At 38.6% G+C, this 21,444-nt stretch overlaps 1 protein-coding gene across 1 annotated transcript in view; it reads left to right on the top strand.

Annotated features, from left to right (window-relative positions):
* LOC309544225 (kelch domain-containing protein 3-like) overlaps positions 1-21,444 on the top strand; it is an 83,692-nt gene that overhangs the window by 44,186 nt on the left and 18,062 nt on the right. Inside the window, exons 7-12 of the mRNA XM_082243118.1 lie at positions 5,206-5,352; positions 7,050-7,101; positions 8,009-8,109; positions 8,613-8,698; positions 10,058-10,139; positions 20,234-20,319. Coding sequence (XP_082099244.1) covers positions 5,206-5,352; positions 7,050-7,101; positions 8,009-8,109; positions 8,613-8,698; positions 10,058-10,139; positions 20,234-20,319 — 554 coding nt within the window. The remainder of the gene's footprint in view (positions 1-5,205; positions 5,353-7,049; positions 7,102-8,008; positions 8,110-8,612; positions 8,699-10,057; positions 10,140-20,233; positions 20,320-21,444) is intronic.

The raw sequence follows: 21,444 nt of genomic DNA, 5'->3' as shown, positions 1-21,444 counted from the left end.
GAATGTACAGTGCGGAGTGTATGGAGGTGGGTAGTATGTACAGGAGAGGGGTGCGGAGTGTATGGAGGTGGGTAGTATTTGCAGTAGAGGAGTATGGAGTGTATGGTGGTGAGTATTATGTGCAGGATAGGAGTAGGGAGTGTATGGAGGTGGGTAGTTTGTGCCGGTGAGGAGTGCGGAGTGCGGAGATGGATAGTATGTGCAGGAGAGGAATGCAAAGTGTAAGGCGGTTAGTAGTATGTACAGGAGAGGAGTGCGGAGTGTATGGAGATGGGTAGTATGTGCAGGAGAGGAGTGCGTAGTGTACGGCGGAGGGTAGTATGTGCAGGAGAGGGGTGTGGAGTGTATGGAGGTGGGTAGTATGTACAGGAAAGGAGTGCGGAGTGTATAGTGCTGGGTAGTATGTGCAGGAGAGAAGTGCGGAGTGTATATAAGTGGATAGATTGTGCAGGTGAGGAGTGCGGAGAGTACAGCAGTGGGTAGTATGTGCAGGATGGTGTCAGTAGGGCAGTGAACGGTGTCAGTAGTTCTTTATGTTTATGTTTTCATTATTTTTTTACAATTTTTTTTTCAAAATGCTTTTTGGGGGCCAGTGGATGGTGTCAGTAGGGCAGTGGATGGCGTAAGTGGAGCAATGGCCACTGTCAATGTATTTCGTTTTTATTATCTAATATTTTTTACAATTTGTTTTTTTATTATTTTTTAAAATACTTTTTGAAATATTTTTTTCAAAGTGCTTCTGTCAGTAGAGCAGTGGACATTTTCAGTAGAGCAGTGGATGGTGTTTATTTTTATGTATTTATTTTTTTACAATTCAATTTGTTTTTCATTTCTTTCCCAGTGCTTTTTTGGGGGGAGGGGGTTGGGGCAGTAAACAGTGTCGGTAGAGCGGGGGTGTCAGTAGTTCTTTTAATTTGTTTATTTTTTTACAATTAAATTTTTTGTTAATATTTATTTATTTTTGTTTTTTTATTAACCCTGTTGGTGGGTTTTGGTGAGATACCAGGGGTCTAAACAGACCCCTGACCTCTCCCCTTTGAGACAGAGAAAGGGACTGAGGACAAGGATTCCCCAGTCCCTTTCTCAGCAGCCTCAACATTGAACATGAATGAACAGGAGACAGAGGCTCCCATCCATTCATAAACTGAAGCAGAGTAAACAAATCAGGGGACACAGGAGCGATCTGTAGTGAACACTCACTGTGTCAAATTGAGAAAAGGAAGGGGCCAATAAATTACATGTTTACCAGCCCCTTCCTCCACTCTCCATCCTGACACATCTCCCCAGATGCCTGCAGGAGAGGAGAGGAGGGAAGACGGTTGCGGGGGAGGAAGGGGAGCAGAGGAGGAGGACAGGGTGCCGGAGGAGCGGCCAGAGGAGGAAGAGGATTACACAGAGGGGGCCGGAGGAGCACGGGGTTGGGGGAGGAAGAGGAGGACATTGAGGGGGGGGGGCAGAGGAACACACAGGGGTGAAGAAGGACAAAGAGAACAGCTGGGGATTGGTGCAGTGGTAGGGACAGCTGTGAGCACCGATTAGCTGACAGCTGCGAGAGGGAAAGGAGAAGCGGCTGTCAGCTAAAAAAACATGCAGGGAGATCAATGCTCACAGCTGTCCCTCCCACCGCTCCGGCTGTAAATCAGGCGATCATCCATGGGTGCAGGGTGGGCCACAGTGCCCCCCCTCGAGGGCCCATGTGCAGTAGACCCCCTACACACATGGATGATACGCCACTGTGTTACACACACATTCTAATTGTGTATAAAGTGAATTGCGGTTTTCAAGACAGTAGGAGCAGCTTTTTTTTACAAGGAGGAATTCTAGAAATAACTTTTAGGTTTTATGGAACTTTTGCTAATTATTATATCTTGATTCTTCACCTCAGGGTACAGTGGAATGAGTGGGCCCCACTCAGACTGCCTGTGAGTGACCGTAGTGCAACAGGACAGTGTGGCATTAGTATAAATCTTTTCTATGCTTACTCTCCCTCAGATCTTTCTGAGCATAGCTCCACATCTCTCCCATGATCAATTGAGAAAGGGTGTGTGTGTGTGGGGGGGGGGGGAGGGGAAGTCTGCCAGGTAGGCTGTACAGGGCTCCATGATTTCTAACAGTGGTCCTGAGGGAGAGTTTTTTTTAAGATACATAGAAACAGTGCTACTAGGCATAAAATAATATAGGTGCAATATATCAGTGACAACCTCTAAAATCAATCATAAAAAATATATATACCAAATGTAAAATTAGTAAAAATACAATAAATGTGCTTAAATCATTAAAAGTCCAAATTTAAAGTGCCAAAATTGCATTATTGTGCAAATAATTGTGCAAATGGTGCTAAATAAGGTGCAGTCCAAAGAAAGTTTTTCACTTATGAATATTCGTGCTGAAAAAAGTGCTTGTAGTGCTCCACACACGTGCCAAGGTGCCCTCACACAAAACCCTTTTGGGGATGCACTCACCAAATACAGGAAAAAATTCAAGCCTTAAATTAGCAAAGATCAGGACAACCAGTATGGATGGATGGATCAATGGGTGGGATCTCCAGCGCACCTTCAGCCTCCTCTATGGTATCTCCCAGTACAAAAAATCTCAAAGGAAGGAGGGAAGGAGCCAAATAGTGAAGCCCGTATGATATTTATTACTTAAAGTATATCGAAAATTACTCACAAACATTTGTTAAGTGTCAGCGTTAAACACATCAATGGTCACAGCTTAAACCGTTCCGCTTCCGGGTACGCTGCCTGCGTGCGTTCCACGGTGGTTTAGAGGAAGTGCGTCGACGCGTTTCGCCCGCCTACAATGGGTGTTTTCAAAGAGGTGTGGAGGCACCTTGGCACGTGTGTGGAGCATTACAAGCACATTTTTCAGCACGAATATTCATAAGTGAAAAACTTTCTTTGAACTGCACCTTATTTAGCACCATTTGCACAATTATTTGCACAATAATGCAATTTTGGCACTTTAAATTTAGACTTTTAATGATTTAAGCACATTTATTGTATTTTTAATAATTTTACATTTGGTATATATATTTTTTATGATTGATTTTAGAGGTTGTCACTGATATATTGCACCTATATTATTTTATGCCTAGTAGCGCTGTTTCTATGTATCTTAAAAGTTTCTCATGGTTTTTTACCTTGTGAGCAGCAACTGCAGGCGGCACCATTCATTTATTATTCATTTATTATTCATCTACTTAGCGCGGGTTTTAATACACATATTTTCCTGATGGAGAGTGGCACAGGTTCATCCCTCGGATTCATATTAGTCACTTGTCTGCAAACTACTCCAAGGTTCACTGATGCTTGGGCCTGATTGCATGGGATTTTGAAAGTGATATTAAAGTCTTGTTTTTTTTCTAAAATAACAAACATTTCATACTTTCCTGCTGTGTGCAGTGGTTTTGCACAGAGCAGCCCAGATCCTCCTCTTCCTGGGTCCCATACAGGCGCTCCTGGCCCCCCTCCTGCTGGGTGCCCCCACAGCAAACAGCATGCTCTTGAGCCATGGCTCTGTCTATTCACACATAGAACCACCACTTGGCCCTCCCCCTCCATCTCCCAATTGGCTCACTGGCTGTGAATGACAGCAGCAGGAGCCAATGGCTCTCAGTGCTGCCAAAAGACAATCAGTAGCACGTGTCCCCGGAGAGCCAAGGCTCTCGTGGACATCACTGGATCGAGAGGGGGTACAGGTAAGTGTTAGGGGGGGGCTGCTGCACACACAAGGCTTTTTAACTTCATGTATAGAATGCATGAAGGTAAAAAACATTGTGACTTTACAACCACTTTAAGCAGTCCCTTTTTACCCAATCACTTACTTCAGCTTGCACAACAAAGAAATATTGGCAAACATATGACATTTAGAGTCTGCAGTACAATAACAAAATACATTTATACAGATAATGTGTCTATCAGTAAGAGTTTTATTATTAATAAAATTACCAGATATGTGTATAAATAGTTGTAGCACCCTCTTAGCATAGGTTGCTAGGCAAATTTAGGTTTGGCTTCTTCTGTAATTAGGGGGCAGTAATTGTTTGTTCTTGCCTGTTCCAGAGCTTAAGGCAGAAGATTTAAATAAACCAGCCTGAATATTTATCAGGCTCCAGTCTATCCCTGGAGGGGAAGTGCCCAGTAGATTGCTGGTAATTCCATAGTTAGGTTAAAAAAGAGACACTAGTCCATCTAGTTCAACCAATTAAAAATAAAAACACAAATAGAAAACCTCCATATACCCTATCCTATACCCATTGTTGATCTAGAGGAAGGCAAAAAAACACCAATAAAGCATGATACAATTCGTACCAGTGGGGAGGAAAAAATGTCATCCTAATTCCTCCAAAGAAAATCGCATATTCCATGGACCAACTACCCCCAGTGTTATTACCTCTAAAAAATGTGGAGTGTGGATATATAGTTTGAGACACTGGAGAATGGGGTTTCTTCTCCCCAGGAGGGTTTCAGAGGTGCTAGGGCTGCTGATGTGAGGCAGCCCATGGACTGAACATCTGCTCAAGGAGGCCTAGGAAGGGCCAGGAATAAAGGCTTTTATGGACTTTCTCAGAACTGACTGCAAAACCACACCACAAGGGATTAAGTCTTGAGAAGAGCCATCTCACTCACAGGTTTGGGTCCAGAAGAAGCTGGAAGGAGGCAGCTTTCCTCGGGACATGTGAACAGTGACCCTTATTTTATCTCAGAGACTGTGTGCTGGATGCTGCACTGGGTACCAATAGTTGTGCATTGGTGCAGGGTACCCAGAGACCCAAAGATTTGTCCCATGGTTCTCAGCTGTAGGGCCTTGAACTGTTTACTATTACCTACTACTACTGGTACTAGAAAGACTGCCTCTTGTTCTTCAACCAATGTGCAGCATTTTGGAATATCCCATGCCCTAATCCCCATCCTGTTCTCAAGTTCCCAGCAGTAAACCACAAAAAGAAAACCTCTAGACTGTTTATTGGAGACAAAGTGAAAGGACTGTTGCTTGGGTGACTGGCGGACTGTGTACTATTTGGGAAAGAACCAGTAAAAATCATCGGCCCCTGCGGGGTTAGCGTTACATAATGAATCATATGTTATAATTTCATATCAAAGTGATGCAGTATAAAATTGTATCCATTGTGCATTTTTCATACACTTAGCTCAAGAAAGCTTATTATTCAGTTATGCTCTATTGATTACAAATTTATTTCAGGTACCCTAACATGGGAGAAAATTAAAACAAATGGAGCTGCTCCCCGAACTCTGAGCCACAGTATTGCAACTGTTGGTGAGAATGTTTTTGTTTTTGGTGGAATTCATCATGGAAGAGCTGTAAATGACTTGCATATGTTCAATACAGGTATGTAAACAAAGTGTTTTTCATCATTCCAGTAGGTATAGTCATCAATTGTAATACATTAGTCTCAGATTGCCGTGGGCAAAATATATGTCAAAATGGGGTTAATGTCGTACTACTAAGCAATTGTCTATTATGGCTAAGGCTAGAACTGTTTGAGCTAATAAAAATTACCCAATCACACTACTAAAATCACTGTCGAGTAATCACTAAGGGGTACATTTATAAAGCAGCTATAACGCTTCAAAACACCAAACAAACTGCACATGTGCAATGTTCTTTACAAATGTGCTTAGTGCTTCAATGGTTTTCGGACTCTGAAACCAACTGAGTGTTATTGAAGTGCATACTGTATGTATTTGACATGGTCTGCCAAAATTTTGTGGCCAGCCTCTCCTCCCTTTCTTAAAGTTCTCTTTGTTGTATTAACTAAAGAGAACTTTGTAACACATATACCATGAGCATGGATAAACGCAAGCTGTACTATGAATTTTTAGTCTAGACTAGAGAAATCTTTGCAAACCAGGGATTTGTGGAACCCTAAGATTTCTCTAGGGATTGCTAGGGGTTCCTTGAACCTGCCATTTGATGGTGCCTGCATAGTTCTGGGTCCAAAAGCACTTGGCAAAACAAAAAGCAGGACACCAATGATCTTTTTACTATCTGTAAGGGCGCTTTCACACTGACTCTTTGCGGTTTCCTCATTGTGTGAGGTTTTGTGTGGGTTACCCGTGCTTTTCTAAAGACTTCTATTAGGTGGGGTGTTTTTGGGTTGTTTTCTGAAAATGCACTAAAAGTCCTGCATACTGCATCTTTGGTGTGCTTTCAAAAAATGCACCAAAAATGCCCAATCTAATAGAAATATATGGAAAATCAAAGGTAACCCGCACAAAAGCCACAATGCTGCACCCACGCTTTGGAAAAGCCGCAGTGAGGCAAAGTGAAAAATGCTGACCACTACTGTAAGGAGGGCATTTTATCCCACTGACTATCAATATAAGGGGCATTTTTCCCACTAAACCCCAGTGAGTTTGTTTTAGCAGAGGTTCCCTGAAACCTAAACATAGTTTCAAAAGTGGGGTAAAAAAGTTGAGAATGGCTGGTCTAGAGTATAGCGGGGATAGAATAGCAATTAGGGTAGTAATCAGTTACTAAACAGGCGGGACAAATGGCTCCCAAATATGTATGCTACACAACTAAGATATTATCATGCTTATGTTGATGCAATTCATTGCTAAAATATGCTACTACTTGCTACTTTTGTAATTTATACCATAGGGACCCATTTTTTTCACCTGTTTAGCATTTGATCACTACTCCAAGGTCTCATTCACACCACTGCGGTGTGAGGACACATGCATTAATGCACATTGTTAATTTAATGTGTGTGACGTTCATTTATGTCAAATCAATTAAAAAACTTACACGTTACTGCAGTGTGATGAAAATGGCTCATTAGCAACTTATTTGTGGAGATATTGTAGTATGTATACTGAGCTGGCCATCTGATGGCAGCCAATTGCTTGGCTGTACATTTTTATAAAAAACATAGTTCCATAAACACCTTTATAGAGAAAATCACAGGTTTGCCAAAAACATATGCAGCAACATCAGAATAATTAATCAATACTTCCAGGCAATGTGTATTGAATTATGATTACTGATTAGTAATGCTTTCCATTTAATATGTCTTTTTTTAGTATCTCAAACATGGGTACCAGTCAAAACATCTGGTTCACTTCCTGAGGCAAGGTAAAAATCAATGTAATGTCAATGTAATACTTACCATTTACTGTGCATATGTGTAAGGAGCGCTCCCAATGTTAAATCCTGGTGTTGATATCAATATGCATAAACCAATTTCATGAACCTATTGTTAAACTAATATCTTCAATATATCAAATGTCCAAACAAAAGTCCATCATTAACAGTGATCTTTTGAATAGAATATCAGACATCCATCATGACCAACTGTAAACATAAATTGGTGAAGTCCATACTCCCCTACTACAAAGCCCAGCAACTGAGACATTTACCATGATCAAAAGTCTCATGTCATGGGGGCCCATGGCAGCTGATTGGTGAGCGGGCACATAGGAGGGGAGCATGGACTGCACCAATTTATGTTTACAGAACTTTAGTCACGTTGGATGTCTGTTAGTCTAATAAGAAGATCACTGTTATTGATGGACTTTTGTTTGGACATTTGATATATTGAAGATATTAATTTAACAATATGTTAATGAAATTGGTTTATGCATAATGATATAAACATCAGGATTTTACATTGGAAGCGCTCTTTACATATGCACATGATTTAAAGACACCACACCTTTTAAGGATCAGGAACATATCAATGTTCTTTTTGCTTTTTTCTTTTTATTTACTCGTAATTTGTATTAATTTGTTAGCACAATCCAGAAGCACGGATATACTGTATATGTATATCCTACATATATACTGTATATATATATATATATATATATATATATATATATATATATATATATATATATATATATGTATATATATATATATATATATATATATATATATAAATATATATATCAAATTGACTTACCATTTACTGTCATCTGTGTTTTAATGTCACTGTCCATTTGATAATGTTTGTATAAAAATCAATAACTTTATTGCTCAGGTTAGGACATACATTTGCCACTGTTGGACAACAGATATATATGTTTGGAGGTAGTTCTATGGATGGCATGTTCTATAGTGATGTTCATATGCTGGACACAGGTAAGTTCCTTCTTTAGTAAAGTAAAAATTATTTAAGTGTAATGGCAGGGAAACTCCCTCTAAGATCCTGACCATTGTAAGCCTATCATTAAAGGTTTCGTCTCAGATAGGCCATATACAGTATTTAACTAGTTATTAAAACAATAAATTATCAGATTAATACATTAGAAGTTTTTTTAATGTATTCATTTTAATTTGTTTTATGAACTAGAATTAAGGTGGCAGGGTACTGTTCTAACCATCTATAACATTTGTGGTTACCTAGCCTAGTGTGCATCATAAATTGTAATTATCTATGTTTGGACTATAGCATGAGTCTCTGCTATAAATGCGAAGGTCTACAATACCTGCAGTGGAGTAATAATAGTAGCATGGATATAATAGTTTTGTTTGTAGGCAGTTGCATTATTGATAGACTTTATGACAAAATGATGATTTGCAAACAAAGCCTTTTAGATATCAATATTGCTTTTTAATTCTTTGATATATTTGGTCTTATTTAGACACTTTAGTTTGGCAGTGTTGTGATATCAAAGGTGAAACCCCAGCAGGAAGAAAATACCATTCATTTACAGCACACCATGATAAGGTACTGTAATAGGTGTATTTATGCAATATTGATTGATAACAACAAATTAGAGTCTTCTGACTTGGTTTTACTAGTTTTGATAAAATTGCATGTGTTAAATTTTGGACGACAACATTTATTTTAACTTTATCTGCCTCTGTGCACCACCCCTGGTAATGAAAGGCCATTACTTTATATATTTTCAGAAAATACTAGAGGTAGATTAATAAGCACCTCACCATCATGGCCCTAGAATGTGCATGGCCATCACAGGGACATAGACTAACATGGCATAGACCAACCTTTCTCAAACTTTTTACACAGGGAAACCCTTCAAACGTCACCCTGTAAACGAAAAATGTAATTACAAATACTGTAGCTGCTGACTTTTAAAAAATACACACCTACCAGTCCAAGGATCCAGCGATGTCCTTACCCGACCAAGCTCTGTGGCGGTCCTTAGGTTCAGCCAATGGCATCTTAAATGTGGGCAGCAGTCTGTTGCTTCACAGCTGGCTGCCCACTATGCATGTGCGAGTCCCACTGCGTCCTTTGAATGGTCCTGTAGTCCGTGGCCTGTGATGTGTCCCAAGAGGCTGCAGGGAGAGGTAGGGAGGGTACCCGCTCTACTGCAACACAAAAAAAAAACATTCCAAATATGGGTGAGGAGGGGGGGATGAGGAGAAAAAGGTGGAACCTCTCTTTTTGGGTAAAGTTCTGCTTTCATTTTCCAGGCTCAAGGAACTTGGAAATTACTGTATCTACAGCTAACTGTATGTTAGTATGATGGTCAACGGGTTGAATGCTCTTTATATTGGTATTCGTTTAAAGAACCCCCTCTTGCTGATAGCTAAAAAGCTCACTGGTGTCAGTGGTTACTTATCTAAGAGGCAGAAGTTGTTCATTGCTCAAGGAACCCCTAGCAACCTCAGAAGGAACCCCTATGAGAAACACTGGCATAGACTGTCAATTTCTTCATGGTTAGAAAGAAAGACTTGATGTACTCTGTAAAGTTTCTAATGGCAGCACTACATAAATATATTGTGGTTGAAAAAAATATACCCTTTATTTGCTTTATACTTGATTTGCCTCCTGAGTTGTAGCAGCCCTGAAATGAGAATGTGTTTCAAGGAAACAAAAGTGTGGGGTTACGTTTGACGGCTAATAAAACATATGTGACTATCTATATAGTAAGTATACCAGTAAACACCATCCCATCTGTATTACATTTTATACATAGCTCTATATTGAAGGCTTGTTAAGGGAATCCCAATGAAAATCAAGTCCAGACAGTAGATGGTAAAAAGATGGAAATAGCCTTCAGACATCCTTTCTCTAACCTTATAACTCATTACTGTATTATTTTTTTCAATTAAACAGGATATTTACCTATTTGGAGGAATCACAGAGTGTGAAAATGAGACCAAAATGCTAAAATGTGATGTCATGAAATTAAGCCTTGGTAAGAAATGCATTACTAGAAAATGATTAAATGCAATCTGATATTTAGACACAAATTACCAAGACAAGGGAAACTATAAATGCAATTAAGTAAATCAATAAACAAATAAGCTTTAATATTTTCATATAGATATCTATAATTATATTTAGCAGATCTATATAGTGCATTCCAGGGACACTGAGAATTAAGAGAAAAAGCAAAACGTAAAGAACAGTTTTACGGGCCATTTCACACATAGTGTGGAAATTTTCCTCTCTGGAAGAATGTCAGTCACCAGTAGAACACACAGAAAACAATTGTTTTCAATGTGTCCTATTCACACTGCAATGCAGCCCAGATCTGTGCTGCAGTGATCTGCGATTTAAAGCAGACATGCTGCATTTTATAACAGGGCACTAGCCAGGATTGCATGTCACTGTACAGCAACGGAGCATACTGCTCTACTGTATAGCAACATGAATGGAGTGTTACGTTTGTGCACTTCAAATAAAGTTTGTACAAAAAATCGTCAGCTCAGTGCAGCTAATATGGACAGCTGCTGTACACTAAACAGCTGTGGTTTAGTGTGTGGCAGGTGCCCATTCAGTTTTAACAGGTTCTAAAAGAAAAACAGACTGGCTAGGATTATGAATCGTTAGGTTATGAGTTATTTTATGATTCTGACATGTCTGGGATAAACAAGTCTATCCTTAGATAAAGCCTTTATAAGAAAATTAACTCTTATGGTTTCTAGCATCATGATTCCATCCATGCAGCAGATCCTGCTCCATGCATCCGGCTGATGTAATATTATCATGATGTTCAAATACATGTAGAAATTAGCCAGTGCCTACCAAAAAATGATACTCAAAACAACAGTTATAAAATAGTATATAATGTCACTAAAGGATAAGCACAGAACACGGTGGTAGAGACATTTGTTTTAGCTATGAGAGTCCTGGCAGAAACACATTAAGTATTGATGTAGCACTGTTTACTAAGATGTTTTTATAAACACAATTCTAATCTTTCTTAGAAATGTTTAAGCCCTACTGAAACTGAATAGTCAGAACCAATAGAAGCTTCTCTTTCAGAACACTGCAGCTTGGTTGTAATTACTTCTGTTCATTATACTACTAAATAATGCAAAATAAAACGGCTTAAGTAAGACAATGAGATGTTGCTGTTTATAGCATTCATATTTTTTTTTTTTAGTATAGCTGTTCCATCTGATCAGACTACTCTGTAATTATAATGTCTATAATATATTTACAGAGCTATTATCATGTCTAAGGAATGAGTGGTTGGAAGTAGATCACTTGTTTGCAAAGATAGACAGCCATATCTGCAGGAATAGTCAAGGCATTTAAAGCTATGGCAAATATATGAATCCACATACCAGTCCATGGTAGGTCCGTTGGCATACATGCGCACATCTGTAAAAGTCATAAGGGCACAGTTGATCTAAAATAGTTGCTGAGAGGCAGGAAGGTACAGTTGTAACTTATGAGGAGACAAGGTAGACAGGAGATGCTTTTAAACCACAATAGCTTTACCTGAATTATCCTAAATATAATAAACAAACACAGACGACATTGGATTGGAATAGGCCGCGGACGTTTTATTATTGGTATAATACACATAAATAAATATTTTATTTCAAACATATCACAAAAACACTAGCCACTACGGCTCAGGTTGAAATTACACAACATGAAATTCGAATAAATGTATCCAATCAATTAACTTCAACTTGAAAAACTCTTTTCGTCCACCTAAGCATTACACAAAGGCGACACTTACCAATAAATAATAACTGGCCGCGACACCAAGAAAAAGGGGGGGGGGGAACACCACAGCTCAGTTTCTTGAGGCGGCTGAATCTGAGCCGCTGGGGTCCCTCTTAAATAGCCCTCAAAAGAGAACTGGTTGGCTGCTAAGCGGGAGATTTGAGCGGGAAAGAGGGGCTCACGCCAAAATCTCCCCAGAAACAGGCTTAGTTTGGGCGGGAAGATGGGTGCTGTTCAAAAAATTACCCAGATACAAGAATAATTTGAGTGGGAAGAAGAGGCTAGCTGACCTCTAAGGAAAAAGGTCACAAGACCCTCACCTCAGAGATAGCTTTAACATGAATCCTGTGAATTAAGGAGGTCAATAAAGGGTCAGTTTGCACCTGCCGCCATCCCATAAAGAAAAGAGGGCTAAATACAGCCCTCCTTTTCCCCATATTCTGTACAGGGAGCATAACTTAACCACTTGCCGACCAGCTGCCGTAGTTATATTGTGGCAGGTCGGTTCTGTTACACGAAACAACGTACCTGTACGTCGTTTCATGTAGCAGATAGTGGGGGGGGGGGGGGGTCTGGCGTGCACACACCAATTTGCTAGATGTGGAGCCAATCAGTGAGTTCGGCGGACACAATGTCAGCCGGGCACCAGCGATCGCTCCCCATGGAGACAGAACGGGGGTCTGCCGATGTAAACCTGGCAGACCGCTGTTCTGTCAGTGATGAACACAGGGATCCTATGTTCCTCCTATTTAGGAACACAGGTCTCAGTGTTCATCCAGTAAGCAAATTTAATTAGAAAGCATCCCCTAGGCACACATTTAACCCTTTGATCGCCCCTGATGTTAACCCCTTCCCTGCCAGTGTCATTAGTACATTAACAGTGCATATTTTTAGCACTGATTACTGTAGTAATGTCACTGGCCCCCTCAAAAGTGTCAGTTAGGTGTCCAATCTGTCCATCGCAATGTCGCAGACCTGCTAAAAATCGCTGATCACCGCCATTACAAGTTTAAAAAATAAATAAATTAAAATTATATAAATCTTGCCCCTAGTTTGCAGACAAAACAGTTGTGAAAACGGCATCAATACCCCCTCATGGACTTTAAAGACAGACCAATATAGTAAAAAAGTATTTTTTTTTACACAATTATAAAAATAGAAAAGTAGACAAACATTGCATCCATTTAGAAAGAAGATACTGTACATATAAAAAATACGAACTAGTACCCATTACATAATAGAGAGGCATGGAAGCTGTGCTGCCGCCTATAATGGTCACTGGGCTGGCCACCATACAATATGTATAAACACCTAGCATGTTTCGGACTATATTTGTGGAGTCCTTCTTCAGAGGTGCAACAGTGGGTACTCGTATTCTCTAAAACACAAATATGTGCTGTTAGTAACAAAGTAATGATAACTTCATTCTGTTATACAGTAGATATGTAGATATGTCATAGAGATGTAATAATATCACATTAGTAAGAAATCATTACACAGGCTGTATTGTACTTACAAAAATCAAAAACTACATTGTACATCAGAGCTGGATACAAGCTAGGTACTGCTGAATGGATATGCATGGTCGGGGACCCAATATAGGCGTGACCCGGCAAATCCAAGGGAGGGCAGGGCTACAGTACAGGACCCTACAGCAGATAAACCGCCCGTATGACTAATGGCCAGGTATATCATCTATAAAGAAATAGATAATATATGGGTTCATGAGAAGGAAAAAGGTCAACAACTCTGTCAACTAGACACACCGTAATGGTAAGTATATGTATTGCATTCTGTTGTCCCAAAAGAGCAAATTTACCGAGTGCAGAACGAGCATTGGCAGAGAAGTAAAAAAATGAATATTTCTTCAGTGTTGTCACATGAAAAGATATAATAAAATATTTACAAAAATGTGAGGGATGTACTCACTTTTGTGAGATACTGGATATATAAATAAATTCCCCTTTAACCAGGTTCCACAAATGATGTATTGAAGAACCGAGGGAGGAAGTGAGTATTAGTATTGTCAGAAATCAATAATATCTCGCTGGGCCGCCTCCATTATGTCAGAATTAATAATATCTTGCTGGGCCGCCTCCATTATGTCAGAGTGTTTATACTGCTCTGAATATAACAGTGTCTATTTATGTCAATAAGCAAGATCTGTGCGGAAGGAGAATCTCACTTATTTCCACAAATCAATATGTAGCAAATTCTTTTTATTGATTAATTTCTTTTTAAAAGCATATACCAATCTTAGTGAAAACAGTCTACAGTATGGAATATATAAGAGTATTTATTCACCAGACATGTAATCACAATAAATGATCAGACTTGAGATGGCACAAAAAAAATAACTTCACAAAAATACAAACTTCAAACAATTAATGCAATGTGATTTGTAGCTCAATAATGAAAGTAAAAATAAAGCAAAATTCCGTTTTCTCCAGGTATAGTATAAACCATAAATGAATGTTCTATATAATCAGACCACAATTGTCTGCACAATGCACAGTCTGATAGTCACTCCACTGCAGATGAAGCGAGAATAGGCTATGCAAAACGTGAGACTAATACGCCAATATGCGCTAAATCTGATATTAATAAAAATGTTATAAAAAGCAAAAATCATCTTCTTAGAGAAAAATCTACATATGGTTAATACGGCTGGGATTGTAATCTTGTTACTCTTAAATATGCAATGTAAAACATTTAAGGAAGTACATAAACAATATTAAATAATCAAATAATTAGCAAGGCATATTTACCATATTTAAAATGGCTGCTAGCTTAGAATGGTCGTTACCAGAGTCCTTAAGATGGCTGCCTCTCCAAGATGGTGGCCAGGTAGGGAGGAGTTTCGTTTGGCGTCCCTCAAAGTTTCAGATACATGATGGAGCAAAATGGAGTCTGTGTAGATGAGTCTATGCATGGCTGTAGTAGAGTCTATGTTGTATGTGTGATGTATATTGGGCAAAATGCCATGTGTGATGTGTCCCTCTCTCATCTGGGGTTGCCTTTTTATATGGTATAGAAAATTACCATAAGTTAAACCCAGAGGGAGTAACATGATCCCCATTGGTTGTGACATCTTATTCATTAACTGGTGATGTCATTGGGTGACACCTCTTGGTCAACCAGTATATTAAAATTAAATGATGATATCTCCATTTTTAAGAGTATCATAAAATAACATAAAAAGTATCCATGCTCTCATCTATTACATGTCCATTTAATATCCATCATGTATCTAAATAAAGAATTATCTTGGTAACACCATAATATTTAACATATCTTATGCAATATATATATCTATATATATATATTGGAAAGGACTTTTTAACCTAAGACTTCAATTAGTAGCAGTTAGTCACCAGAGATGGCACTCTTGCATTGCTCTTAGCTTCAGCATACAACAATATAGCAGCATTATTTATCTTCAAATAAACTTTGCACCTTATATTGATCTCAGACCTTCTAGAGCCTAGCAAGGTTACAAATGTTTTATGATACTTTCTTACTTACAATTTACAAATGTTTACTGAAGCCTCTCTTGACAGAGATGAGTCACCAAAATCAGTATAACTTTTCCTTTAGCAAGGATAAAACAATTATAATATATAACAGTTTTCTACATATCTACAGTATGTATGTTAGTTAGATATATATTTCATTGTTAATATTATGTTACATATAAGATTATAACGTATCTGTAAGTCTTATTTTTAAATGAATCGAAATACAGAAAATACTGACTAAGGTTTATGGCCCACATAGACAAGATTATCCTGGTATAGCGTCAGCTAGACTTTATCTTAAAGAAAGTCAACAGACTATTTATTTATTACCTTAGGTCAACACAGCATGTCTGGGTTAAACCTGTTGAATAAACACCTTTCCTAAAAGGTGGTTTGAACTTTTAGTGACCTTCTACAACATGGATGCCACTGCTCAACATTTCTATGTAAAATAAAATATAACATTTCATTTTCTTCTTATTAAATTTAACCTCCCCAAATAACCCTGACAGTATAATAGGTTCATACCTGTCTGTTGTATAGTATCAATGTTTGTTCAAACAACCACAGCCACCATTAGCTTCATGCAGCCTGGGCTGACCCTGAGGAGTGGGGATGATATACCTTACCTACAGGATATAGGCGTTACCTGAGCAAATCAGTAATGCAGCACAGCTGGCTGCTAATGTGGTGGAGGTGCCTGTCCTAAGAAACCAACCACCTCCATCAAGGGTCCCTGCGGGGCAAAGCGACGGAAAAAAGACCGCACATAAGAGATAAAATATACGATCCATATCGGCCTGCTAAAAATCACCCACCAACACTCCAGGTGGGAGCAAAGGGGCCTTTGTGCATCAGGTGCTGTATCATGCCACCCCCCTATGGGCCACCAGATCCGTCCATGGGTTGCCCCCATGTTTCACCATTACCGGCAGAAAAGGAAAATACACTACATATAAACACAGCATAAAATAGCCAAAGATAGCTTTATACTAGTTGCCATAGACAATATTAAGACCATACATTTACTTGGATACATAATAGATGAACCACATTGAGCAAGCAGCATTACTATAGAATGGTTATTCACTTTATCTATAGTGTTCGATTGCATCATAAGATAAGAATAGACAAAAAGAAAGAATAGAGAATTGAGAAATATGTCTAATCATATTTTCAGAGGTCCAATTCACAAGAACCTGATTGAAAACCAGGTAGATGTGGTTTAAAGTTGAAAGCTACCGTATATTCAAACCGGGGGGCAATGTGGCATTAGGATAAGGTATTCATCTAAGCTTACTTTGTAGTAGGATTTTATTTAGATCACCACCTCTCGGGTTTGAATCAATGTGATAATGTGATCCAGAGCCAAACATTTCACCCTTGTATAGAGTCCATATGGACTAGAGCACTGTGTCTACCAAGGGGAAGTTCAGGGTCCCTTTTGTTGATGCTTACCAAATGTCAATAGATTCTTCTCCAGAATTCGAGTTTAGTTTGCCCGACGTAGTAGCACCCGCACTCACAAATGAGCAGGCACACCACGTCGGGGGTTTTGCAATTCACATAATGTTTAGGCCTAAACGTATTGCCATTGGGCAAGGTAATGCAGGTCCTTGTGTCCATATATTAATAATAACTACAACTGCCGCATATAAAAGTACCTACAGTTCTGCATCTATCCCTTCTTTCTATTTATAAACTCGCTGTGGACCAGTTTATCTCTCAAAGAGAAAGCTCTTATGTAATCATAGATTGTTTGGGTACAAATGGGTCCAGGGATGGATCCATACTAAGTAGATGCCAGTACTTTCCAAAAATATGCTTGATTTTTTCATGTTGTATAGAGTATTGAGTAATAATTCTAGTTGTCTTTTAATTTTTTTTTTTTGTTAAAATAATAAATCATTACGGGATCTACCCTTGGCTTTTTTGTAAGCCTTTTTCAAAAGGTTTTTGAATAGTCTAGTTCGAGTAACCTGGATCTTAATCTTTCTGCATCCTGTTCAAAGAGGGTATCATTGGAGCAATTGTGTCTTGCTCTGATATACTATCCATAAGGAATTGATGCTAGAAGAGGTTTGGGGTGAGGCTCGGTTCGCACATCTGCGATGGCAGACATCGCATGTCATTCTAAACGCACTGCTCTGAAATCACATGCGATGTCTGTGCGATGCAAATTCAGCCATACAGATAGTATGGCTGAATTTGCATTTGATTCGGCACAAACACGCAAGGACCCTTTTTTGTGTCCGCAACAGAATCGGATCGCATGGTGGTTCACACCTATGTTATCCGTTTCATGTCCGAATGTCAGATCGCACTGCGATATGTGAACTGATCTGGGGGTGTCGTTAACTTTGAATTGACACCCCCAAAGATTCCCATATGGCAGTGTGAACTGCCTGTGCTGGGAATGCGATGCGGGAACCTGCAGTAGATTTGCAGGGTTCCCGCATCGCATAAGTGTGAACCGGGACTGAAAGCTAGAAGCTTCCAAGGTTTTATTGCTAGACGTAGGTTTTCTAAATAGTTTGCTATAAAGTTGGCCCTCTGAGTTTTTTGTGTATAGATACATGCAAAAATGTAATAGTAGATTACTATTACTTTTTAATAACAGATTGCATATAAACAAATGTGTGTCTTTGTTCACCTCAAATATATTCATTTGTCAAACAGGGCAAAAAGCAAGGCCTTTGGCTAATACATGTCTTTCATGTTGAGTATGATCATAAGAAGAGAAATAAATGACATTTAGTGTGGTTTGGGTAGGGAAGATTTGTGAGTTTTCTGTGTGAATGTTTTGATACTTCCTTGGTGCATTTGTGATTTCCCCCTTGCCTTGTCTAAAAAATAACCTTTGGCCAAGGTTTGGCAATTTGGGGTTGATGAAGAGATACCAGGATTATGTGGATTTGTGGTGTTAATATTAGAGATGTGACTATTAGGTTTTTTGTTACCGTGTCCTTGGATAGGAGAGGAGGGAACGTCCTCCATATCTGATGTGTTCTCCTGATATATGTTGCCATAGCGATTGTGTTTTTGACGCCTTCATCCACGATGTTGTACAGGAGCTGACTGGGAACAAATAGATGACATAGATGAATATTTAGACATTTCAAAGTTATTGTCATCATGTCTCAAAGTTCCTGCCTATTTGTTAATTTTTCTATTGAATTGGTGAGTATCATACCATTTATAAGCTAGTTCATCTTGGAACGCTTTTTTTTTGTCCCCCAATAATTTTTTGTCTTGTTTAGTTAGTACCTCTTTGTTGAATTTTTCAAGATGGTTTTAAGTTTACTTTCTTACTCTGTAAATGTGTGTGTTTTTAGATGAGTCATTTGACTATTCAAAATATCAATTTTTTTGTTAAGATCAGAAATTCTTTATATACATGGATACAAGGGCCTGCATTACCTTGCCCAATGGCAATAAGTTTAGGCCTAAACATTATGTGAATTGCAAAACCCCCAGGTTGGTGTACATGCTCATTTGTGAGTGCAGGTGCTATTACGCCAGGCAAACTAAACTTGATTCTGGAATCTATCGACATTTGGTAAGCATCAACAAAAAGGACCCTGAGCTTCCTCTTCATAGACACAGTGCTCTAGTCCATAGGGACTCTATACCAAGGGTGAAAGTTTTGGCTCTCTATCACATTCATTCAAACCTGAGAGGTAGTGATCTAAATAAAATCCTACTACAGAGTGAGCTCAGATGTATATTTTATCCTAAGGCCACATCGCCCCTCAGTTTGAATGAAGTTTTCAACTTCAAACCATATCTACCTGGTTTTCAATCAGGTTCTTGTGAATTGGACCTCTAAAAATATGATTAGACATATTTTTCCATTCTCTAGTCTTTCTGTTTGTCCATTCTTATGATGCAATTAAACACCATAGATAAAGTATAAAACCATTCTATTGTAATGCTGCTTGCTCAATGTGGTTCATCCATTATGTATCCGGTGGCGTGATGACACGGGACGTCGCTCCACTCCCCAGGGGCGGGCCAGCGCCGCGCGCCACTTCACCGAGGGACCCTTGGTGGAGGCAGTTTGTTGCTAAGATGACAGGCCCCTCCACCACACTAGCGACCAGCTGTGCTGCATTACTGATTTTCTCAGGTAACGCATATATCCTGTAGGTAAGGTATCTAATCCCCACTCTTTAGGGTCAGCCCAGACGGCATGGAGCTAATGGCGGCTGTGGTTGTTACATTTGTGCAACCTGGTTAAAGGGGGAATTTAGCTATACTATATATCAGATGCAACATCACACCCCTCCACAAGATGGTTCAGTCAGAGGCTGGGGATTGGGGCTTGTCTAAAATGTTAATTGCCTAACTACAGAAGAGAAGAGTAAAGTCACCAACCTTGCTGGCAGACCTGTATAAATCTCAGGACTAGCTAGACAAAATTAGAAAACATTTGGCTGTTAAAAGAGTTCCCCTATTTTTATTTTAGATACAGTATGCATTTCTGTTTGACATAAAACTATCAAGAAGGACATGGTTAATAAGGCCACATAATATAACAACATTTATGATGGACTGGGTTCCCTGTACAAAAGTGATTGCCTACTGTACAGTATTACTAAGTTATGATTAAAGCTAGCAAAGGACTGTGTTATTAGAGCAATAGTACCTCCCAAGGCCCCCCAAATGCAATTGTTTGTCCCCATAAACAGGAAGATTGGCATATAATTGTTCAGAATATATATATGTATTGTGCATAATTTGATTTCCCCTATGGTTAGAATATTATACTTTTTGAATACATAGGAAAAAATGTATTTTTTTGCAGCAAAGATGAAATGGAAAACACCACTCTATTTTGGGATTCCACCAGCATGCAGATATAAGCATACTTCCTTTGTTCTGCAAAGCCATGTAAGTAAATGCATGCAGTTTATGGAGTCAGATACACAGGACATTATTTTTTATTTAATGCTCCTTTTTTAAATGTATCTATCATAAAGATCTATCGTAAAGATTCAGCTATGCTGCATGATTCCTTACAGTAGACCATTTGGACTTTAAAGCTGGGTACTGTTGTATTCCTTTTTTTCTTTTTTGATTCTTTTATTCTCTTTTTGTTTTCCTTTGTTCAATGAGCTCTTACATCCTATACTTATTGTAAAAAAATAAATAAATAAAGGGATAAAATGCAGTTTAACACCCCCCCCCCCCCTTAGTTTCAGCCTGACATAAAGTTTGCATGTTCAAAATAATAATAGAAAAGATTGAACAGTTTATGAGGGAGAAGTGATAAATAGTGATTTTGTTTTTCAAATAAAATGTTTACTTTGAAAGTAAAAGTGATAAAGATAATGGCTGCCTGCAATCTGAAAGGGTTCCATAGTAATAGAGGTAGTGGGTTGGTTCAGTGTGTAACGTCAGTCAACCCTTTTGCCCAAAAGTGTGCTAATGAAAAAAGAAAAACAATTCTAAGGCCATCACTCCCTGTTAACTCTAAAATAACTTGTAAAGGCTTTTTTTTTTTTTTTTTTAAGTGTTGCATATGACCCATTAGGGTACCATCATTTTTTGCCATTTAACGTGTTCACAATTCACAATTCTAAGACTGGACATATTTGGTGTTAATTCATGTGATGCAACCCTATCTTTTATATTTTACCACAAATGTGGGTATTGTATTATGATGTTGGGCACTAAAATTAATGTTATTGCATTTTTCTATGAAGATAAGGATTTGATAAAGGGTTACACAAATATTGTGCATCATAACAAATTTCAATTACTGCAATTTTTATTTTACTGCACCACTGCTTTAAAAAAATATATAAGTGGTGGTTTTAGGTAAGCCAGCAACAAATACAAATTTTAACATGAGTCTGAAAATTTTTAGAAATTGCCCCAATAGAGAAGTGGTAATTCTTTTTTTTGCACTGTTGCCTTCACACTCTGAAAATGTTTAATATGAGTTGAGCTCTTCTTCTCTGTGGGTTTTACAAAAATATTCTCATGCTTATTATCTGAGAACTCAGTGTCCTG

This window comes from Pelophylax lessonae (assembly GCF_965119305.1).
Source record: "Pelophylax lessonae genome assembly, chromosome: 1".
Taxonomy (NCBI): Eukaryota; Metazoa; Chordata; class Amphibia; order Anura; family Ranidae; genus Pelophylax; species Pelophylax lessonae.
Note: the sequence above shows the minus strand (reverse complement) of the source record. Positions and strands in the feature narration are given on the sequence as shown.